The following is a 22,009-nucleotide window of genomic DNA, read 5'->3' as shown; positions in this document are numbered from 1 at the left end:
ACATTAATGAAAAGTTATTTCTCTCAAAAGTGTCTGTAACTAAAAAAAGAAGGTAAATAAGTAAAAAACCAAATCTTCCAGCAGATGGGAGGCAGTTTGGCGGGCTGCAGAGCGAACTCCAGTTATACCTCGCCGCCAGTTCGCAGCCGTTGCTGGTAGTTGCTTGTGATGTTGTGCACAACAGACAAGTAGGATCCTGGAAAGAGCATTAAAGTTTTCTTGGGCTCTTTTAGTGCCATTTTGTGGTGGGAGTATTTTCACTCTTACCCAGTGTGGTAACTGTTCTGATTTGTGGCATAACCAGCATTTGGGATGTGTTACATTTACAGTATATGTTACTGGGAGTGTATATACCTGTGCGTTTTGTCTTGAGTATGCTTCGTTTATTACAGGGCCTAACTGTGGATAGAGCTTTTCAGGTATCAGCTCTGTTTTCAGTTAAATTATTTTTACAGAAGAAATGCTGCACAAGGATATTTTGTTTTAGAATCAGTTGAGTCTAACTGATGCTTCATAGGGTAGAAAACTTAAAAAATGCACATTGAGTTTCCCATCTCTCTCGGGCACCTAAATAATACATAAAAAGGAATTTGATGAAGTTTTGCGGTGTAGAGTTGTTGATTCAGTTTACAGCTGTTCATCTAGGTTATTTATATCTCCAAATGGGGTGTTGGAAATGGTGCATCTTCGGTGTATCCCCTGGGAGAGGTGCGTTTACAGCTGCGTGCTCGTGCCTGAGAGGTGTTTGTGTTGCTGAGTTATTCTGAGAGAATTTCTTCGTCGCTGGGTGCAGCGAGAGCTCTGGCTTATTGAACTCTGAAGGAGCATCTGACTGTAGGCAGTGCCTTGCTATGAACCATCAGCAAGCATGGAGGAGCAGGCTGAACCTGATGCTGTTGACTTCACTTCTTGCGTCTTGGCTGCCGAAGCTCTGTCGGGTGAGCTGTGCCGTGGCCATAGCTGCTTCGCAACAGAGAAGTCGCAAAAAAAATCTCTTAGAGGTTGCACAGACCTGCCACAGGTATCAGAGAGCTTTTTGTGTAAAATGTAATTGGCACCAGCTGTTTTGTTAGTGGAGACTGCTTTCTTTGGAGCATCTGCATGAGTTTACAGAAGAGTTCGAGGCAAAAAAAAAAGTTGCAGATAAATGGAAGGGACTCTTATGTAATAATAACCGACACTTTTGGGAAGACTTTATAGGATATTCCATGGATGGTGGTATTAAATTAGACTCTTTTTCTTTGGAAGGCAGTTGCACAGTTTGGATTCTGAGAACAGGTTTGTCTTTGATTCTCACGTGATTTGTTGTACATGCCGTCAGCCCCCTCATTCTAAACGAGTACAGTTTCCGTGCAAGTTGATGAATTATTTCTTTGTTTGAACAAATTTGTGTCCTTTTTGTTTCAATCTTCAGAATGTGTATCTTAGTGGTTTTGTGGTTTGTTTGTTTTCCGAAATAACTTTAGTCGTGATGTTAAGATCTCCAAGGGCTTAATGAAACTCTTTCAAAAGGCACTGAAATGGTTGGATTACAGTTCATATCTTTTAGGCAAAACAATTTTTTCTTTTCTCTTACAGAAAACGAATAAATTTTTGATTAAATCCTTTTTGTCTTCCCTCTGTTCAACAGAATCTGTCTATGACCTTCTCCCAAAGGAGCTGCAGTTACCACCTTCCAGAGAAACTTCTGTAGCATCCATGAGCCAAACAAGCGGTGGCGAGGCAGGTTCGCCGCCTCCAGCTGTAGTAGCTGCTGGTAAGCATTCTCATTTATTCAGTTGCTTTGTTAAGGTTTGTGACGTTCTGGCCAACATGAACAGTGCTGGCAAAGTTTTGATTGCAAGAAGAGCTTGTGGAGAAGTAACAAGAGTTCATTCTAGGAGAATTCAGGCAGTATAAATTAAACTAAACTGGGTGATCTAAATTGCCAGGTATTCTGGGCCAATGGTTGCTGTATTTCATACATATATCTTCATCAGAAATAAGTTACCTGTTTTGCTGTGCTGTTATTATGCAGCGCAGGCCTGTTAACTCCTAGAATGCACTCTGCCTTCAGAGGTAATAACCAATTTGGAACAAAGGCATAATGCTGACCGACTGTAAAACAGCGAATTCTAGCTAGGGTAGAAGAATGGAATAGGAGATGACGTTTTGGGCCATGAAGCTTTTACCAAACTGTAAGGACAAAGAAAGGTTGTGTTTAAAAGGCCTGAGAAAGCTTAGTATTTAAACTCCATTCACACATAGCTCTCTATTGTAATGTTTTACAAAATTCTCAGCTATATGAGAATATAATATATGTCAGGATGGCACTTTAATAAACTGATAAGTTTAAATTAGTTATCTTTCTAATTGACAGCATTTAAAAAAATGAGGCATGACCTTTTTATCTTCATCTTTATCTTACTCCCAGTCACATTTTAGACTTTAGTCTAAAGACTCTGTCTTTGACCTTCATTAAACGTAAAAAAGTGAGGATTTAAGGGCAAAGTTCTGCTTGGTGAGGTTGGCCTTAGTGCTGGTTTGCATCTGGAATTCTTGTCAGTAACTTGTATTTACTAGTAAACATCTATGCAATGAGGAAAAAGGGAGAATGATCATGCTCATGATTGATGCATCTTTCTTCATTGGATATGGGTTTTTTTGGCATAATTTGATCCCATATTTCTTACAAGGTCATGTTCTGCTTTCCTAATTGGCCTTAAATTGTTGCTTCAGAAAAATGTATATATTTAAGGTGAGGATCAGATAGCTGCATTATTCTTTTTTTCTCTCTGAGCTCATATGCATTAAATGTTTGTGTGAGAATGTGTCCCAGATTTGCATGGTACAGGAATCCTGATCAGAAAGTGGGGTGACTGTAGACTTGTCAGAGAAACTTTACAGCACTGCTCACCATTCATGTTTTGCCAGACCTCTTCTGAGAACCTGTGGATTTAACTGTGCACAGAGGAAGTTCAGTCATTGAAAGAATTTGTTTTTATTTATTATATTGAAAGGATTTGATATTTTATATCACTTATTCAAAAAATTTGGGCATGTGTTTCTAAAATCAAGGTACTTAATCATTGGTTTGGTTCAAAGACGTAGCAGCAACCAAGTCCTGCAGAAACATGTATCTTAAAAACAAGCCAACAAAAAAAAAAATCCCACAAACCCTGTTACACTCTAAATCCACAGACAGACATGAACTGCTAATTAATTCTGTATCTAACAGAGAAAGACTTAAAAACTTGAATGGAACTAAATGTCTGTTACCTCCAGGTATTTAGTGTCTGCTAACAGCCAGCCCAGTTGCTTTCAAAAAAACTAAGAGTGTGTTAGCTGTGTTTGGGTTAAACTGCAGCACAACTTTCTTGAATGAAAAACTTCAAAAAACAGCATTGAGATTTTTTTGTTAACCCTGAAAGGAGACTTGCTTGTCCAGTTAAGAACGCAGTGTCAGAGAGCATGGTTTCACAAAGCCATTAACCTGATACTGCTGCGAAAGAGCAGCTTTTTGTGTGTGCGCTGCAGAGTGCGTTACATCAGGGACCTGCTCCAGGTGAGGGTTGTCCCAGATGGGTTCACTGCGGGCCTGCATGAATGTTTTTGGTGGTGCGAGGAAAGGAGTAGGACGGGGAGGAAGGAGCTGTCAGAAAAGGTGGGGCTAGCTTCTCAGTGGCTGTCGGCTTGTGCTGGTTTAAACTGTTTGCTGGACTGTGGCTTTGGAGAGCTTCCATCTTGTGACGAGACAGTTAAGTTTCTGGGTGCCATTAAAATCGGGATCAGACGATTTAAGCACAGGCAACTACAGTTCTCCAGGTTGTTAAAAATTTCCTTCAAAAAACCGAACCAACCAAAAAAACCCAAACAGAGCAAAGACTAGCTCTGTTTTCATTGCTTGTGTCACTTTCCACTACAGGGAGGGCAAGAACAATTGAATCTTGGTCTTTTATAAACATATAATTGTGATGACCAGGATAATTCAGCTGAGTGCTGTGTACACACATAAGGAGAGAGGAGTCCCAGCCCAAACCAATGTCTGTAGCTGGTCCTGTTGGAGAGGTGAGGGTGCCCAGCTCTATAGGTGTTGGGGAAGGCTCAGCCACAGCGTTTTGGCCAGTGAATATCATCAGATAGTGTTAGTGTAACATGTTAGTGTTTTTTTTTGTTTTGTTTTGTTTTTCCTCCTGTCTTCCACCACATCCTTGAAAGAAAATACATGCATCTTAGATAAATGTTTACCTGCAGAACAGGTCCATAGGCTGTATTCCAAAACCATAGAGACAGAGCAGCAAGCTGAAAAGAACCGTGCCTGCTTCTCCCTCTGGTGTTGGGAGATAATATATGTATAAATAAAATAATATATAAGATATATTATACCCCAAGGGTGACAGATGGTTGGGTATTTCTGGTAGGCCTGAGGCCAGACATTTTTCTCTTTAAAGCTGGGACAAACTGCTAGGAACAGAGGAAGGAACATCAATGCCCACAACAGTTGTAGGTGGGAATACAAGGCGAGGTGAATTTACTCTTTGCAGTGGATCTCAGTGGACTGTCTTACAGTCCCCCTCCCACAAAGTCCTGCTGTGTAGCGGCTGATTAGGATTCCTCCTCTAAGCCATCTTGAACTTGGCACTTCTGAACTGGTGCTGGTACCCGCAGCACGCAGCTACAGTGGAGCAGGAATGTTCTCCCGTGTTCTCAGCTGACTTCCAGAATCCCAGGAGCGCTTTCGCTTTTCACTGAGGTTAGCTGTGTGCTGCTTCTGCACCCAAATCTCTCCACTTTCTCAAGAGCATAGGACACAAGTGTTTTGGCTGCGTTCTTGCTATAGCTGTACCGTGTTTCTAGATGAAAGAGTGTATCGCATTTTACTATTTTCTTTACTAGTTTTAGGATCGCTACAGTGTCTTTGACGAGTTGCTGCCACATTTTTACGCCCTGTCACCCTGCCTCTTGTAGTAATGAGAAGTCTGGCTGGGCTGGGCTCTGATTTCTTAACAGCAAAATATGAGGAAAATCAGCCTGGGCTTTGTGCATGTCTATATGCTTATATAGGAAAATATAAATATGTATTTCTACTTTTATATTTTAAAAGACCATGATTGACTATTCATTTACATATATCAAGTCCTTAATAGCCAGCTGGAGGCACATTTTTCGAGGAGCTGACACTGCACAGACGGTAGGGTGAGGAGGAAAATAACTTTGGCAACCTAGTGTTCCTCTGCCTGAAATCTTTCCCTTGTTTTGTGTAAGTCTGTCTCTCTCTCTTACTTTCCCCCCCCGTATTTTTATGTCTGCTCTTGCTCTAAAACTTCACTTTTTTGGGAAATGATAGTTCAGTCTCCATAGCATCACAGGTAATCTTTTCGTCTTGTTTTTAAAAGGAAGGGCTAATTTGAAATGCTGCTAGCACACTGTAGAAGTTGGGTGCAGATATGGTGACTCTCGATAATGAGAGGATTACGTCACAGGAATGATCCGAAGTGATGAGAGCTTTTTACTACTCCTGCAATAATGAACACAGTTTGTTTCCTGCTTCCCAAAACAGAGTAAGGTAGTGTCTGGCTGAAACTCAGTTTACTTGAGGCTTTTCTGTCAGTTGCTTTGCTGCAGGGTTCTGTTCGATATAAATCCCATTATAGGTGGGAAATACATATGGCTGCAGTTAACTTCTCTGGTTTTTTTGGAGGAGCAGGATGGGCTGTTTTTAGCAGCGATGACCTTGCAGGGGCAGACTTCTAGTTCTTCCATTTGGAAATTTGTTTTGTGATCTACAGAACAGTTTTAAGAGTATTAAAATGGAATGTTGCTGATTGGATTTTCATTAATTTGTTAATAAATGTGTATCTCATTCATTAATCCAGATAAGAGGTATTACCCACTCTCTGACTATCAAACAGGCAAGTATAATTTAATAGAACTCTAGGGTGTTGAGCTGTGATGTTCACAACCTAAGCTGCTGTCTCAAGCTTCTAATTCTGTTACTCTTTGGGAAGGCGGAAGGGAGGAAAAGGATCTGGTTTTGCCGCTAGAAACTGTTCTCTGTTTGAATTACAAGTGTCTTTGTTCAGGGGACAGGAAAAGGAGGATTTTGCCCGGTGCGGTACCATAAACACATTAAATATGAATCATCTTCTAGACTCTTGAAATGCATGCGGGTGTCATGCTGAGAAACGTCATTGTGAGCTCTGCCTGGAGACTTCTTGTATGAAATAAATGTGCCTGAAGCTTTAATAATGCCTTCTACACAATATTTTTGAGCTCCAATTGCAAGGAGGAGTGCTTGATTCTCTTCAGTTGGTTCTTAAAGCTTGAACAATTTTTTTGATATTAAGACACATTGAACAAGTCCTTCAAATGCTCAAAATTCACACTGCTAATTTAAGTCCTTTCTCAAAAATGTCTTACTAGTTGGTAGGTCAACACCTTATTCTTGTCTTTTGGAGACGATTCAGGAGTCATTTTGACCATGTACTTTAAACAAATGATAAAAATGCAACACTTATCTCCAGTAACAGAAATGCCCAAACCTTCTGAACCATGAAGGAAACTGTTACAGACACTTGCTTCTCTGCTTGTTGTCTGTTTGTTCTTTCTGTAGCAGATCTTGGCATGAACTTTTTCAGCTTCTTGATGATTTCTTAAGCTGCTCTCCATTCTTCCGCAGAGGCCAATATGTATCTTTCCATATTTTTTTGTATAGCTCCCCAGGACAGTATTTCCTGCATTGTTTCCATTCGGAGAGTTTCCATTTCTTATCTCAAATTGAATTTTTCACAGAAAGCGTGGTGTTCTTCCTGTAACAAAAGGGGAACAGATTTTATGCCACTGAAATGCATTTACTGATGTCTTTTTACATTCTTCATACTTGGGTACAATTAATCTGTGATGTATTGAATTCTTCTGGCTCCCAAACATCTGTGATTGTATCCTGGGAAAATATTTGGTAAACGATGAAGCTTTCCCTTTTTGTGGTCATGTCAATTTTTATGCTTCTTTTTAATTAAAAGGACAAACTACTTGTCCCAAACGGGCATAATTGGCTTTTTTGATCAGAGTTGTTATTGAAATGCTTGCCATAAGCATTTTTGGTCATTTTAATTATGAAAATAAGGCTTTGTTTCCTAATTGCTACCGCATAGAAATGGATAAAAATACTTGCATCATCAGTGGGGTGGAGGCCAGGTGCTAAGGGTATGGGTCATGTTTCCCACTGCCAAGGTAAGGCTTTTTCATCATTCTCAAGCTAAAGATTCTAATGAAGCTTTAAAATGGAGGTGTGGGGTTTTTCTGGTGTTTTTTGAGTAGCTAGAGTCAGGCTTCTTAATTTTTTATTTTTAATGAAAATATTTTGTCAATTTATCACCCTTCCTGGTGTCTATTAGTCAGTTTTTCCTGTTGATACAGAAATAATTACCAGAGATTTCAAAGAGGCTATCAGGGCTGCTACTAATTCTGTTATCCTGGGCTTATAATTACATGTTGTAAACAAATTATCAGAAAAAAGATTATTCTTTGTAGTTGGTCTCCAATGCCTGTAAAAACTTTCATTTCTTTGTAGCCTTTTCCCTTCCTCTTCCCACCGCCCTCCCAGTTGGAAATGCCTTCCTGTAATTTCCTAGGAGGATGTCTTCCAGGGATTTCTGTATGCTTGCTTCAGTCATGTATCAAATACATCTTCCTTACAGAATTAATTTAAACCAGATCCTAATGATCTTTAAAAACGCACCTTCCCAGTGTTGTACAGTGCCCTGGCCGCTCCGGCTTGTTAGCTGTAACGCATGTGAACAATTTAAGTATTACTCCTGGCCATAGCATGTGCCCAAAAGAGCTGTGGTGGAGCTCATTACATTGGTCTGGGAGAGGCTGGGCTGGGATTAGGTACGGCTTGGGGGTGGCAGAGAGGTTCCTTCATCGTTCTGAACGGCCTGCTGGGGGATGCAAAAGAAGTTTTCTCTTACTGCTTCCATTTTATGGCAATTTCTAAGACGACGTCTTCTCTGCAAATTCAGTTAAAACATTGGAGTTGTATGGGTTTATATGTGCGTTGAGTACATACCCGTTCCGTGCTTCCTTACGACTACCTATAAAGGGTTATATTGATGCACTCTAGTTATTGTTGTCTTTTTTTAAATTTAGTTTATTTTCAGTCTTCCTGAGTCTCATGTAGTCAGTAAACCCAATTTTCCAGAACTGCTCAATCAAACACAAGCTGTTTTATCATTCTGAGAGGTTTTTTATGGCAAATTCTTGCACTAAGTGGCTCCTATTCTTACATAAAAACCGCCTCAGAATTACTTTGTGGCAAGAGAATCCTCTGTTCCTTAATGAATAGCAAAAAACCAAGCCTGTGAAGGGCAGAAAGAGAATGATCTGGTACTATTATTTGGGCATCTCCTTGCAGTAGCAGCATCGAAGACTTCTTGAAGGACAAGAGAAGTTCTTAATTTCTTAGGTAAAAACCAACCACGTGTCTAAAGAACAAAAGAGTCCGTTTCTTAAACGGAAGAGTTCTTTGTCAGGTCCATCAATCCTGACGTCATCGTGCAGTCCCTCTTTTAGGGGAGGGAGCTGAGGAGGTGACAGGTAGAGCTTGAAGAGAGCAGCTGAGGGTCCCAGAGTTCTGACTTGCCTGGGTGCGGCCGGTTGTTGCTCTGAGTGGGGAAGGATCTAAGATACATGGAATTGGTCTGTGTGAGCCACTAACAACAGTTCTTAGATACCTAAACTTGAGTGTTAATTTAATAATGGATGTCATTTATAACAAAACCAGATTGATTGATGTATTTACCCAAAGTATAATGCACTGCTTGGGTCAGCATGTGAATGTAAGGGGAATTTACACTGTTGGGCTTAATGTAAATTAAATTAACCTACCTATCTTGAATCTGAGTGTTTTTAATAACTGGTGAATTGGATTGCTTTATTATATTTGCTGGGATGCTAGTTTTTTTCTCTATTAATACACTTAACTTGCATTCTAGCTTCGCCATTCAGAGACAGGCATCGAGTGGTGGGTTGTGTGACAGTGTCTGTCAATAGTGAAGACAAATAGTGCCAGAGACACTTAACCCATCCAATCTCACCCAGGGTATAGGTCGGTCTTGTTTTCAGACTTCTTCATAAGTCTCTTTTCTTTCTTTCTTTTTTGTTTGTTTTATTTCTAAATAGTGGATTGATACTGATTTGAAACTAAACTTTTTGGAAAAGTTTTTGACATTACATCAGTAATACAAGAAGAAGAAAAGTAGAAACCCAAGTTTGGCATGTGAGGTGTTGAAAGCAGGTTTGCAGCCACTTTGTAAGTTCTAGTTTTTACCTTTAAAACCTTTGGCAACACAAGGGTTGATGGTGGAAATTTTGCACGTAGTATCCTTCTTGTTTTGTTCTGAAATTGTTCTTTTGTGTCCAGTGATTCCAATAAACCAATCAACATTAAAAAGTCTTACCAAGAACATGACGTGTTAGATAAATTCAGAAATTTAATAAACGGGTACGCTTCGTATATTAAGCTTATTCACCACCTAAACCTCACCCTGTGTGGTGAGTTTTCACTTTTGACACTTAATTGTTTTGTGAACACAGCGTAGGGGGTCCCCTGGGATACAGGCTAAGTTCTGAGGAAAAGGCGAGTTCATGAATGGCTTTTTTCTAGTCCTGGCTGTTCATGCACAGGTGGCTGAAAAACTTGTAAACCCCAAAATATCTCCGCTTTATTTGTGTTCGCAATCTTAAGCTTTCCAGCCTGGGAAATGACTTGCTTTGCACTGCAGCTGCAATTTAAAAAAAAAACCATCAGGATGCTATTTGTTTCTTGTCGAGAACTTGGTAATCCTTGTTGTATTTAAGGATCTCTTTGGAAAGAATGAACAAGGATTTCAGGACTGGCTCCACGTAAGTGTTATCTAAAGACAAGGCTCCCTCAATGACAAGTAGTGATTTCCCCCCCCCCCCCCCCCCTTTCTCCTGCCGTTCAGACCTTTTTTTGGAGGCTGAATGCCTTGTTTGACTTCACAAGATAATAGGATATAGAAATATGTCATTGCCTTAGTTGCTGACTCAGGAGGTAATACATTTGCTTGTACAATGCTTTATGTTTTGAAAAGAAAGACTGCACTGATTTGCTCGTGGGGCTGCTCTTTGCTCTGTGCTCCCTTAGTCTCTGATACTGTACTAGCCTGTGATTTTTAGCAGCACGCATTTGTGCCCTGTGCGTGTTGTGCCCCCTCTTCCACTGCCTGCTTTTTGGCTGTTTCTCAGAAAGACCCTGAATTATCCAGTCTCTTGGTTGTGAATGTAATTCTGTTCATGGCCTGAAAGTGAGGTAAATGTCTGGGAGCGGTAGCCACCTTTTTAGATATTCTGGGATGCAAATGCACAAATGACTGGTATCGTGAACAACTGGAATTTGTTTGAAATTTACCCTTCCTAGGGGCAGTGCAGAGTGGTTGCTTGGCTTGATTTGCATTCTGAACTCCAGCACTAGCCCCTTAGAAAATAACCAAGAACTAACAAACTATCTTCAATTTACACATTACAGAATTGCTTGTTATTGATGTGTAAATTACGATGTCCAAAACAGAACCAGGGCTTCCTTAGGCAGAGCTGTTTGATATTGTTCTGCCTCTCTTAGAGGAAAAAAAGCTGTAGGACAGGCAACAAATTCTGAATTACTTATTTCTACTACCTTACATGTTACAGTGATGGCAATGAATAGATTCAGGAGGCTTAGTTTCAACTGTGATCAAAGTTGCTCTAATGTGGAAGTAGTTTTCTCTTCTCTCTTTTTCTTTATTAAGAAAAAGGAAAAAAACACCTTGTGATGCTGGTGCATGTTTCATTTCTAATACTGTGGCAGCATACTTGCCATAACGTGCACTTGGCTTCTACCCAGTGTTGTTGCTCTGAAAGCAATTTTTATTTTGAGGCTCTGTTAAAATATATTCAGTTTTATACTTCAAAATGTACATAGTCATTTAAACTATGTATTTGTCATTGCAAGCACTGTTAAACGAAAAAGCCACCTGTAACAATTCCCATTAACATGTGTCTAAAGAAAATAAACTCAAATAAAAGAAAGGCTTAAACTGGGAAAGGCCTGTGTGTGTTCCCACTCCTAACCTGGCAGACCGGGGACCAGGCACAGCCTTCACGCGGAGCGTCCGCTGGGTGCAGTTTGGTTGTGACCTGCAGGTTGGGGAAGACTTTGTTCCTCAAAACCAGGATGTGCAAAATGCTCCCACCTTTTAAAGCCATGCCGGTCAGGTTTGAATTACCGAAAACTTTAGAGTAAATGTGTTTTGGTTGGTTCCTGCTCCCCACCTCCAAATGCAGCATATTCAGCCAAGAGATCTCCTTTAGGTATCAATACACATGTGTTGTCACTGACTTTAGAATAAATTGATAAAACAAAGTGGGAGCCATGTAAAACATGTAGTGGTTTATTCATTATAGTAACTTTGTGAATTCATATTTGGTTGATCCCATTTATTTATTTATTCAAAGGGAGTTGAATTGGCTGATGGCCTGCAGACTCTGTGAGAAAACAAATTTTACTACGTTTCTTAGTATTTCCGTAACTTAAAATGTTACTAAAGGAATTACACACATTTAAAATCTATCTTGGGGGATAAATTAGTATTTGATTGTTCTCATATAGCCAGCTTATTTCATTGGCTGTAATATTCATCATACTGAAATATTTTTTATTATTATAGTAGAGAAGACACTGGCCTGTACATGCCTTAAAACACTTGCATGTTTATGGAGGGTAATGGCATTCATTTCAGAACAGAGGAGGCTAAAGAAAGAGGGTTTCTTGCCATTGCCATTTAGCGTGATATTGTTTTGATGATCTAATATTATTGTCCCACTGGGGTGTGTCTGATAAATGGCAGAGAGTATAACCAGTTTATAAGGGACAATATTTCTTTCCTTTGTAAGCATATAAAGGAAAACCATATACACACGTTCGTATACATACATGCTTTTTGACTTCTAAGAAGGAAAAAACACGGAGGAGACGTTGTTTTGGATAGCAATAATGATAGCAACTTCAATACTGCAAAATGCTGCACCCTCAAATAATGATAGCATTACCAGCTCTTTTAGCTTTGTACTGAAAAGTATTTTTAGTGATGTATTTATTTTTTCCCCCCCAGGAAAGTGAGGGAAAAGCACGGTTGTTGCCTTTCTGGACAGGGTATGCCTTGAACCGTTTTGATATGCAGGGGGTGGTCACTGTTTGGCAGACCTGTGTATGGATTGTCACTTCATTTTTCTCACAGGTCTTTTAAAAGACCTTCCTAAAACATTCCCAGTGTCTGCTGCAAAAAGATAAAACTTTGTCATTAACCTATTGGAGGGAAAGTCTTCCAGTTCTAGAGCCCTGCTACCTGGTTCAATGTACAGCATTATTTATTTGTCAAAGTCTCTGTCATGGCCAGGCAAACACGAGACGTGCGCACGTTGTGTTGTAGTGTCCGTGATACTCGGCTTCATCTGTTAAAAGAAGGATGGATTTTAAATGGGGGAAGTATTGCTGTTCAGCAACCCAGTTCTGCAGCGTTACCGCTGTGGGCTCCATGTATTCCATTTGCAAACACTTGCATGCAGCATACTTTTTTCCTGTCTGAGTGTATAAACGATGAATGGAAACTAATTTATTTTAACAAAACAAAGTAAACATCCCAAATAGCAATGATCTTTCTCAACTCAAAGTGGCTGCAAATCAGCTCCTAAATATTGTCACTGAAATTGATATCTAGATTTAATAGTTCTTGCCAATCCTATAAATGTTTTTGAAAAAAGCATTGCATTAATGCATGATATAGAAAGGATAAATTTGCCTTTAAATTGGAATGCAGTTCAAAGTGACTGAATTCTCCAATTTCAGCCACTGTATTTGCCAAAGAACAAACTGGAAAATGGAACTGGTATCATTCATCGGCTCCTGGTTCACTGGGAGGTTCGGAGAAGGGACTTCCCGTGAAGATAAAAGCAGAAGAGTTTATTGATAAACTGTAATGACCACTAAATTTTACAAAATAAAGTAGTGTAGGTTTACTTTTAAATTCATTTAGCACAGAAAAGCTGTAAGAAACAATAACAGTTTAATAATTCTGTGTCGTCAGTCATTGATACCCCCTGGTAAGCACAAGTAGGCTGATTTACAGGGAGGTTTGCCAAGTTTTGCTGTTAGTTAAATACATGTATATCATGGCTGAACATACTTTATTCTGTTACTTTTAAATAGCTTAAACTGGGTAGAATAGTTCAACTATCTCTAAACCTTGTAGCCTTGAGAGATTACTATAATCCAGATTTTAAACAAAATCGCCAATGACAAAAAGGAAGATGTTGTGTTCCCCTGCATAGGTGTTACCTCTGTGACACCAGTAACTGGCTGAACAAATGTACTGTATAATTATGTATATATATTCTATGTACAATTTGTTTCTAAAATTAGATTATTTCTGCGGTTCTGGTTTAGTGTGTAAGGTGTGGTCAGCAGTGCAGAAATACAGAAAATAGCATCTCCCTCCCTAGGAAGTTTAAATCTGAATATAAAATCCCGTAAGTTATTCCTCAGTGAGCTACAGCTGATTTAAATAAATAAATACCTACGTTTGTCTGTACTGTGTCCTCTCAAACGTTTTGGCCTACGTTTTCAGCTGACTTGTCCCTTACAAGTCTTCAGTGGAAATGATTATGGTGTTCTCCAGAAGTCTTCAGGGCTTTTTTTTTTTTTAATCATTTAGCTGTCCTTTCATGTTTCTAAAACGGATTGATCTGTGTGACCTCTGGAGAAGTCACAATCACATTGTTTAAAAAATCCCACTTAATGTGCATTTCTCAGAGGTCTGTCCCAAACTGCCTCCGTACACCTGAGGGACTCGGCTAATAAAGTCTGAGAACTATCAGTCTCGGTGACTGAAAGAGTCAAACTGCAGAAATCTTATGTCGTCTTGCGTCAGTATATCACCAATACAGATATTTCACCCCTGTTTTGACCCTTCAAAATAAACAGCTATGTCATAGTGACTGATACCAGTTCCATTTTGCCTACCAACTCAGTTGATTTTATATTTTATTTCTCATTTATGATGGAATAATCAGCAGCTCTTTCTCATTTATTTTCTCATATTTTTATTCCAGGATTTGCCTCTGAAGCAGGGAGTGTCTGCATTAAAAATGACCTGTAGTTCTCTGCTTCATAGGTTAGAAACTTATTTTAATATTTTGTGGCTAAGCACAGTCCCGTCTTCTTCAAAAATAAAAAATTCCAACGATAAATGGTTTAATTGGCATTGAATGTGGATTATAAGCATTTTGCATTGGGGCTTCTATTATTTTAGATGAAATGGCTTCTACACAAATAACAAGTCCAGCTGAGGCAATGAAAGCTCTGTTTACTTGCAGCCATTTTTATGAATTAACATTAAGTTTTAAAAAAGTTGATTACAGTGGATCATACTAAGTCTTATTTGGACATTTCCAAAGTACTATACTGGCTAGGCTGTATTGCTTTAAGCATTTACATTCTAAAACTTACCAAATTCCAAATATTTGTTGGGGGAAAGAAATCGGTTCATAAATCGCTTTATTTCAATGGGACTGCTATAGCCAGCACACGCCGAACCATGTATCTTGTATTTACTTCTGAATTATACACCGCAGATGCTTCTTCAGCTCCTTCCTCTTCCTCCATGGGCGGTGCTTGCAGCTCCTTTACCACCTCTTCCAGTCCTACCATTTACTCTACCTCAGTCACCGACAGCAAGGCTATGCAAGTGGAGAGCTGCTCCTCAGCTGTGGGGGTAAGTACCAGAGGGGTAAGTGAAAAGCAGTTAACCAGTAACACAGCCCAGCAGCAGCAGTCAACGCCGAAGAGACACACAGTCCTGTACATCTCGCCACCACCTGAGGACTTGCTGGACAACAGTCGGATGTCCTGCCAGGATGAGGGGTGTGGATTGGAGTCAGAACAGAGCTGCAGTATGTGGATGGAGGATTCACCCTCCAACTTCAGTAACATGAGTACCAGTTCCTACAATGATAACACTGAGGTGCCACGTAAATCACGCAAACGAAATCCAAAGCAGAGGCCAGGGATCAAACGTCGAGATTGTGAAGAGTCCAACATGGATATATTTGATGCCGACAGTGCCAAAGCGCCTCACTATGTCCTTTCTCAGCTCAGCACGGACAGCAAAGGCAACTCAAAAGCAGGAAATGGGTTGGTATCTGCTTTTTTTTTTTTAAAAAAGTTCTATCGCCATATGTAAAACCAAACTAATAAAACTTCCCCCACCCCCATCAAGTGTTCTACTCAGGTTCTCACATAAACCCCTTCCCTCCTCTGCTGTTCCCTTTTGCGTCCTAGGCCATAAGTCCTCGTTAGACTTGTTAATGTTTATTTAGAAGATAAAGCTGAGCTTCCCTGCAACAATTGGACGCAGCACTGATGAGCTCATCTGTATTCTCCTTTAAGTGAAACTGCTAAAAGATTGCACAATTCCAGTTATACAGTGGCAATGAAAATGTTACTGTATTTACAAGGAAAGGCAGAAGTGGACTGGACGCACCCTAAATCTTAATGGTTTTTTGCAGGCTTTTATGTGAGGATTTCAGTCCGTGCACTTTACCTGCTTCTGTTTGTCTCTTTCTCTATTTATCAAATAGAGAGAGTGATGGGAGTAGAAGTGAAGGCCTTGCTAAGATCTCTCATTTAATTTAACACATCCTTTACTTTTTTTATAAAAATGTTAAGATGATATGGTGACCAAAATTTTGTTTTTTCTTGTGAATTCACTGCTGTATTTGATTTTTTCAGAAATAAACCTCTAATCCTGTTTCTCTCTGTGCTTCTGGGTTGTGTGCATGCGTGTGTCTGTACGTGGGCACGCCTGGGTGGTGGTCTCTCATCTCTCCCACTTCACACTGTTCACTAAATGCATTTCAGTAGTTGCGTAAAGAGGAAAAAGTCCATCAGTTTACAATACTGTGTTGATACCTTTTCTTTTTAAATTTAATTTTCTTTTACTTCTTAACTTGTGGCTTCTTTAGTACTTCTAAGGTGGATGGTCAAGTGGATAGATTTGGCTTTTTTATTTTGAGTGGGTTTTTTGGGGGTGGGGTGTGTATTTTCATTTCTGTTTTTACTTTTCTGTATGTGCTCGCAGTACGTTCTAATGTTCATCACAGTAACGGTGAATATTAAAATACGACTGATGAGAAAGATTATGAACTTCTCATATTCCAAAGGGAAAGAGCCTGGAGTCTGTATTCCCAGGGTCAGTGCAGTTCCATACTTAAAATTTCACTGTGAGAAAGTGATTCTGAGAAACTCTCCAGAGTGTGCTGCCGCGTACCGCGCCGGGAAGAGCCGGCTGGTTGGTACCAGGAGCGCCGGCTCCTGCCTCCTTGGACCTGCGGGTCTTCTGGCCTCCCCTTACCACAACTGCGCTAAGGTTGACTGCAGTTCCCCGGCATCTCTCGTTTCCACCAGCAGAAATTGATAATAAAGTAAACCATCAGTACATGGTAGACCAGAAGAAGCAAATTGGCATATGTAAAGCAGCTGCTTGGAACTAGGAACCTGCCCCCACCAAGCGCAAAGGAGGTCAGGCTCTCCCTTACAAAGGGAAGAAACTTTATCGAAAGGCACGATCTGTGTGGCTGTAAATGTGATCTCTGGACAGAAAGGGGAGATTTAGTAAACTCTGGAACGATATGTATGCTCTTGATCTAAAACATCACAAGACTCTATCGTTGCCTAAAACATCGGGGGCTCACCAGTGAACATTCATCCGTACTGTCAGCAATGCTCTGGACCCAGGGGCAGATAAGCATAATTTTCTTCCTAATGTGTCGTATACAGGCTAGATCCAACCGCAGCAAAGCTCTTGCGTAACAGAATTGGCCTTTTAAATAAAGGCTCAGGGATAAGAAATGGCCACGATATTAGAAAACTTAATTTTGCAGTTGGAGTGTGGAGATTTAGCATTCCAAATCTAGGTCACAGTAGTGACTCTTTTTTAACTTTTCAGCCTGATGGAGTTCAGCCAGGGGAGTTCATTTACTTTTGGCTTTAGGAAAAGAGCAAGGAAGGCGCCCTTGCTAATGTGTGAAGTGGAAATAGCATTTGCCTCAAAAGAGACTTCTGGTCAGTTGTCCTTAAAAGCTAGGAAGAAAAGGAATATATTCCCGGGGAAACTGTTGGAATTTGTGAAAGCCTTTTTGAAGCGGATGAATTGATGGTGATGTAGGGCAAAGTCTCCCATCTCCAACATGCTTGGTCCCACTTTTGCTTTCAGGTCTTCACTGGGAGCAGCCCTGGTGCCAGTGCAGGACCGGGCAAACCTGAACTAATGAAATCTCTTTTAATAGAATCATGGGGTTTGCTGCTTACGTTGCTTGTTTTAGAAAGGACGTGCTAGCTTTGAGGAGTCGTTGTCTGGTAACAATTAAGCTAATAAAAAAACGTGCGTGTATGAAATATTTTACTATTTGTATGTGCATGGATATTAGTATTATAAATAAACTAAGGTAAAAGGATCTGTAAATGATGCATCCTTGTAATTTTTAAAAGGAAGACCACTGAGGAGTTCTGGTGAAGGCTTTATGATTGCTTTCAGTGATTACTTTAGGTTTGTTGAGGGAAAAATTTCAAACTAATTGTTAGGCAGCATCTCTTTGCATAAATATGACAATGTATAAAATATTAGTATGTTGGCAATTAAGGTAACTTGGGTTTTAAGAGTAACGTAATGTCAGGAAAAGATAGAGTTGTGTTGGAGGGGCCAAAGTGTTAACGTTGCACAGCTAAAACTTTGCATTTTGAGTGTTGAAAGTTAATTTCATTTTAATGGCTGCCTCTGTGACACTTCCCTTCAAAATTCAACATCATCTCAGTCTCCTGTTATTAATTTTTGGGGCTGGAAAGCATGACCAGGCCAGACTGTGTAATCCGTGGATGTCTTTACGTGGAGCATTGTCCCGTGACGTTACAGAGCCCAGCCTGCCGAGCGGAGGTGCGGAAAGCAGGCGCCCCAGGCACAGCCTTCTGAGTTACACGGTGGTGGTCGCAGTAGCTGAGGATGCTCGGCGTTCCTGCCCGCCTTCGCTGTGGGAAGCTATGAGTTTGTAGCTCTGCTCAAAAATTCAGAGTAAAAGAGAAGGCTTTCATTGAAAGTCCCTTGGAGTAATGTCCAGGCAGGAAGAACAGAAAAGTGATTATCTAACACGCTTGAATTTGGTTAGGGGTTTTGCTTAACTTGTGCAGAAGCGAAGAGCATAGTGGTGTGAATTACAGTCTTAATTCATCGCAGGGTTTCTATATGCTACATTGAAGAAGAGTTTGGTCCCTTTTATTTCCCTAAAAGGTGTGGTTTTACGTAGCGTTTTTGGTTTTTTAAACAGCCTGTTTGACTAGGCTGTGGCAGAGTACTCGGGACTCCTTGGCAGAGGAGTGGTACTCTTGCAGTCTTCTGCACCCTCTGGATCCCTCCCCCCGCTGTCACCGGGTTGAAGACGAGCGTGCAGGGCAGCCAGGGCTGCTCGGGGATGTGCATGGGCATCCGGGGACTCGCTGGGCAGTGCCGTGGTGAAGCAGTTGGGCACAAACGGAAAAACATGAATGAAATTAATACGAAGCACAGACCTAACAGCTCAGCAGTGTCCTTTTTAACCCTGTGTTCTGTACGTTAAAAGGTTTTGGAAGGTTTAGTAGAAATAAGAGCGTGACAAGTAGGACTTTCAGGGGTGTGAGATGTGGAATTGGGGCAAAGTGCCCGACCTCCCCTGGCGCGGGAGAAGGCCCTTCCGCAGGGAAAGCGCTGGGCAGGGGCTGGGGAGCAGCCTGGAAGCGTTTGCGTGCTGGGTGGCCCGCGCTGTTCATTGCACGGTAGGAGTTCTAGCAAAGGCGCTGCTGATATGTTTGTTAGTATAAATCGTCTGGTAATTGGGAAGAGAGCACTGTGGGTTGCCCCAGCCTTCAGGTCGGTGAAAAACTCATGTCGTGGCAAAGCTCGCAGTGAAGTATTTTGAGGAGAAGGTGGTTTTTTCATCCGTCTCCCTGAGAAAAAATCCGGGATAAATGACTTCCATATGTTGCATATTGGAACAGGATTTGTTTTTTAGGCAATTGACGTCTGTTATTTTAAACTGCTTTCTTTAGAGTCATTAGCTGTTAGAAACTACTTTTTGGTAATAAAAAAGAATATTACGTTCTGCATGACCTCACTGAGCCCTTTTCCTCCCTGTGCCATTTGCTGTGGCACATTTACATTCGCTAGGGTTAAATGGGTTTGTTAGATGTCAGTGCAGGATCGTTCTACAAACCTGCTCTGTATGAGATCGAGTTATTTTCCATTGTGCTTTAAAGCGAACACAAAATTGATCACGTGATGTTATACTTTGGAGGGCTTCTTCATTCAGGTTTTAATTATGGAACTGAACACAAGATAAGTACATGTTAAGGTACGCACCTGGAAAGAAAGAGTCTTTTTGCATATGCTGCAGATTTAAAATTGGTGCAATTATGTCAAGAGTTTTTTACGATAACTAATTTGGTTGTGACATAAATCTATCAATCTGTTTTGGCAGAAATTAATGTTTGAGTTTGCATGGATATGCAAGTTCAGGTGGAGACAGGCATGAGGCTGTTTTCCTATTTAAAGAAGTACCATTCAACCTTAAATCCATTCAGTGTGTGTGTGTACATATGTATATTTGTTACAGAAGCGAAACAGCTTATTCAGATACTATCAGGCTGTATCATATACTATGAAAAAGCAGGTTATGAGCCTTCCTCTCTTTGTTAACATAGTTTAATGCTAATTGCTTTTCCCTTCCTTTATGTTCACTCTCTCAAAAGAGATTCCTATTTGCACTGGATGGAAGAGGCAGGGAAGCACCGTTCCTCTTCATCCTGCAGGTTTCCTTCTCTGTCAGAAAGAGAATTCCAAAGTTTGCTCTCAACTATAATTCCTCTATCCGTTAATATGCTCTTTTATCTTTTTAGCTTTTCTGTGATTTAGTTTATTTTTGTTGGGGAGCTGCTTATAACATCTTTTTATGGTCTGCTTTGACTTCCCAGAGCATCAGAGAACCAGAAGGGAGCTGGAGGGAAGAAGACCCCAATGTTGTGTGGTCAGTATCTGACCAAGAGTGAGGGGAAGGAGCTGAAGATAGTGGTACAGCCGGAAACCCAGCACAGGGCTCGTTATCTGACTGAAGGCAGCCGAGGCTCAGTGAAAGACCGGACGCAACAAGGTTTTCCAACTGTAAAGGTAGGCTGTTTAGTGTTAGGTGATACGGGGACTCCTTTCCAAGGGATCCTTCAGTTCAGATAGGCCTAGAATCTCTATTTCTAGAGGGAAGGGGGCAGACTTTGCATTCCCTTTGCTGTAGAGACTGTACTTTATCTCTTCTTGCAGGTAACAAGAAGTTTATTTATATCACAAAATTACAGGAGGAAGGAAGCTTTATGTCAAGGCAATGATATGTAATGTGGTGCGTGTCCTGATAGACTACAGTTATACAAACTGTGTAAATAGACGCTTGAAGTATACAAAACTAGGACAGTGAAATGCTGTAACTGTTTGCTGATGACAGTGGGTCATCATTATGCCTTATGTGTAAGGACATAAAACTAGGTTTCATTAAAAAAAAAATATCAAAAGTCGTCAGTTTTCTTTAATAAGAAGTATCTGAATCCACATATCCAGTGTCTGTCTTCTAAGTAGAGTCATAAAGATCTAACTGAGGCGTACTTTCTGGGTCGTACTGCTCAGTATGGTTAGCAGTAGTGAAGTACATGTGGGTTAGTGGAACTGGAGAATGAGGGGGAAGAAAAGAGGAAGCAGTTGTTAAGTGTGCATACAAGTGCAGCCTGTTTCCTGTATAGACTCTGATGCCTTAAAGTTTAGGTGTTGATGGCACTTGCTCTGAGGCAGGGATGAGTGGCACTCAGGTCTGAATGGTGCCCTCGGCCCTTCTGATCGAGGGGAAAGATCTGGACAGAGCCGATGCAGTCAGAGATCCAGGCCTGGCTGCAGAGCTGGTTTCTCCAGCAAGCATTTAGCGTCTTTGTTCATCTTCCTTTATTTGGAGGGGGGAAAAGGATGACTGATGTAATTCACCCTACTCAAAGAGTGGAAAAATTGTTGATCGGGCTTGCCAGTCTAGTGAGGAGGGCTTTGCTGTAAGCTCGTCAGAGGATGGGGACCAAAGCCCAGAAGAGAAGGAGGAGCTACAAATGGAGGAGAAACATGAGGAGGCGGGCTACAAAGAGGTCTTTCACATTCCTGCTCAAAAGGGAGAAGATTCAGAGGCTGTTCTCCAGTGACTGCATACTGATACGTGGAGTGTGAATTTGCAGGGCTTGTTTCTTCCCTTGTGCAGTCTCAGGGCTGTGACTTGACTGGGATCACAGAGATGGGGCGTAGCATACGTGGCTGGAATGCAGTCGTGAATATGCAGCAGCTATTCAGAGAGAAGAGAGGACATCATGTATTGTAAGAAGCTCCCTGACTGTGCAGACCTCTGGCATGAAATTGGAGACTGGCCTGTTGAGATCAGAGGAGGAAGATCAGGGATGACATTCTGGTATCTGTTACAGACTGCCCGACTGAGAAGATAATAATAGATGATGCTTTCTGTAGGTAACCAAGAGGAGCCTCCTGCTCACAAACGTCTCTCATTGTGAAAGGTTTCAGCCATCTGTCTGTCTGAAAGGATGGCTACATAGCCTGCTGGAAGCAACCTAAGAACTTTAGAACTGTGCTTGTGAAGGTCTCCTAACAGCCAATGATAGGATTACCTGCAGTAATGCTGTACTTGACTTACACAGAGACAAACAGAAGAACTGGTGTCAGGTACCATCACAAAAGTTGCAGCAACCACGGTATGAATGTGAGAGTGGACACCAAACTGAAAACAGGCCAGCATTACACTCAGTGGAACTAAGGCAAATGGCATCCTGGTTATACTGGGAGGAGTGTGGGCAGCAGGT

At 40.9% G+C, this 22,009-nt stretch overlaps 1 protein-coding gene across 5 annotated transcripts in view; it reads left to right on the top strand.

The window, feature by feature from the left end:
* Positions 1-22,009, top strand: part of NFAT5 (nuclear factor of activated T cells 5) — a 72,559-nt gene that overhangs the window by 23,709 nt on the left and 26,841 nt on the right. For 3 of the 5 annotated variants that reach the window (XM_075101079.1, XM_075101078.1, XM_075101080.1), the window contains exons 2-4: positions 1,631-1,756; positions 14,671-15,229; positions 20,093-20,285. In XM_075101079.1, coding sequence (XP_074957180.1) covers positions 1,631-1,756; positions 14,671-15,229; positions 20,093-20,285 — 878 coding nt within the window. Of the gene's footprint in view, positions 1-1,630; positions 1,757-8,975; positions 9,089-14,148; positions 14,211-14,670; positions 15,230-20,092; positions 20,286-22,009 lie in introns of all 5 variants that reach the window. The other 2 variants (XM_075101082.1, XM_075101081.1) reach the window with 2 other exon arrangements.

The sequence above is a fragment of the Phalacrocorax aristotelis genome, chromosome 8 (genome assembly GCF_949628215.1).
Source record: "Phalacrocorax aristotelis chromosome 8, bGulAri2.1, whole genome shotgun sequence".
NCBI classification, from domain to species: domain Eukaryota; kingdom Metazoa; phylum Chordata; class Aves; order Suliformes; family Phalacrocoracidae; genus Phalacrocorax; species Phalacrocorax aristotelis.
Note: the sequence above shows the minus strand (reverse complement) of the source record. Positions and strands in the feature narration are given on the sequence as shown.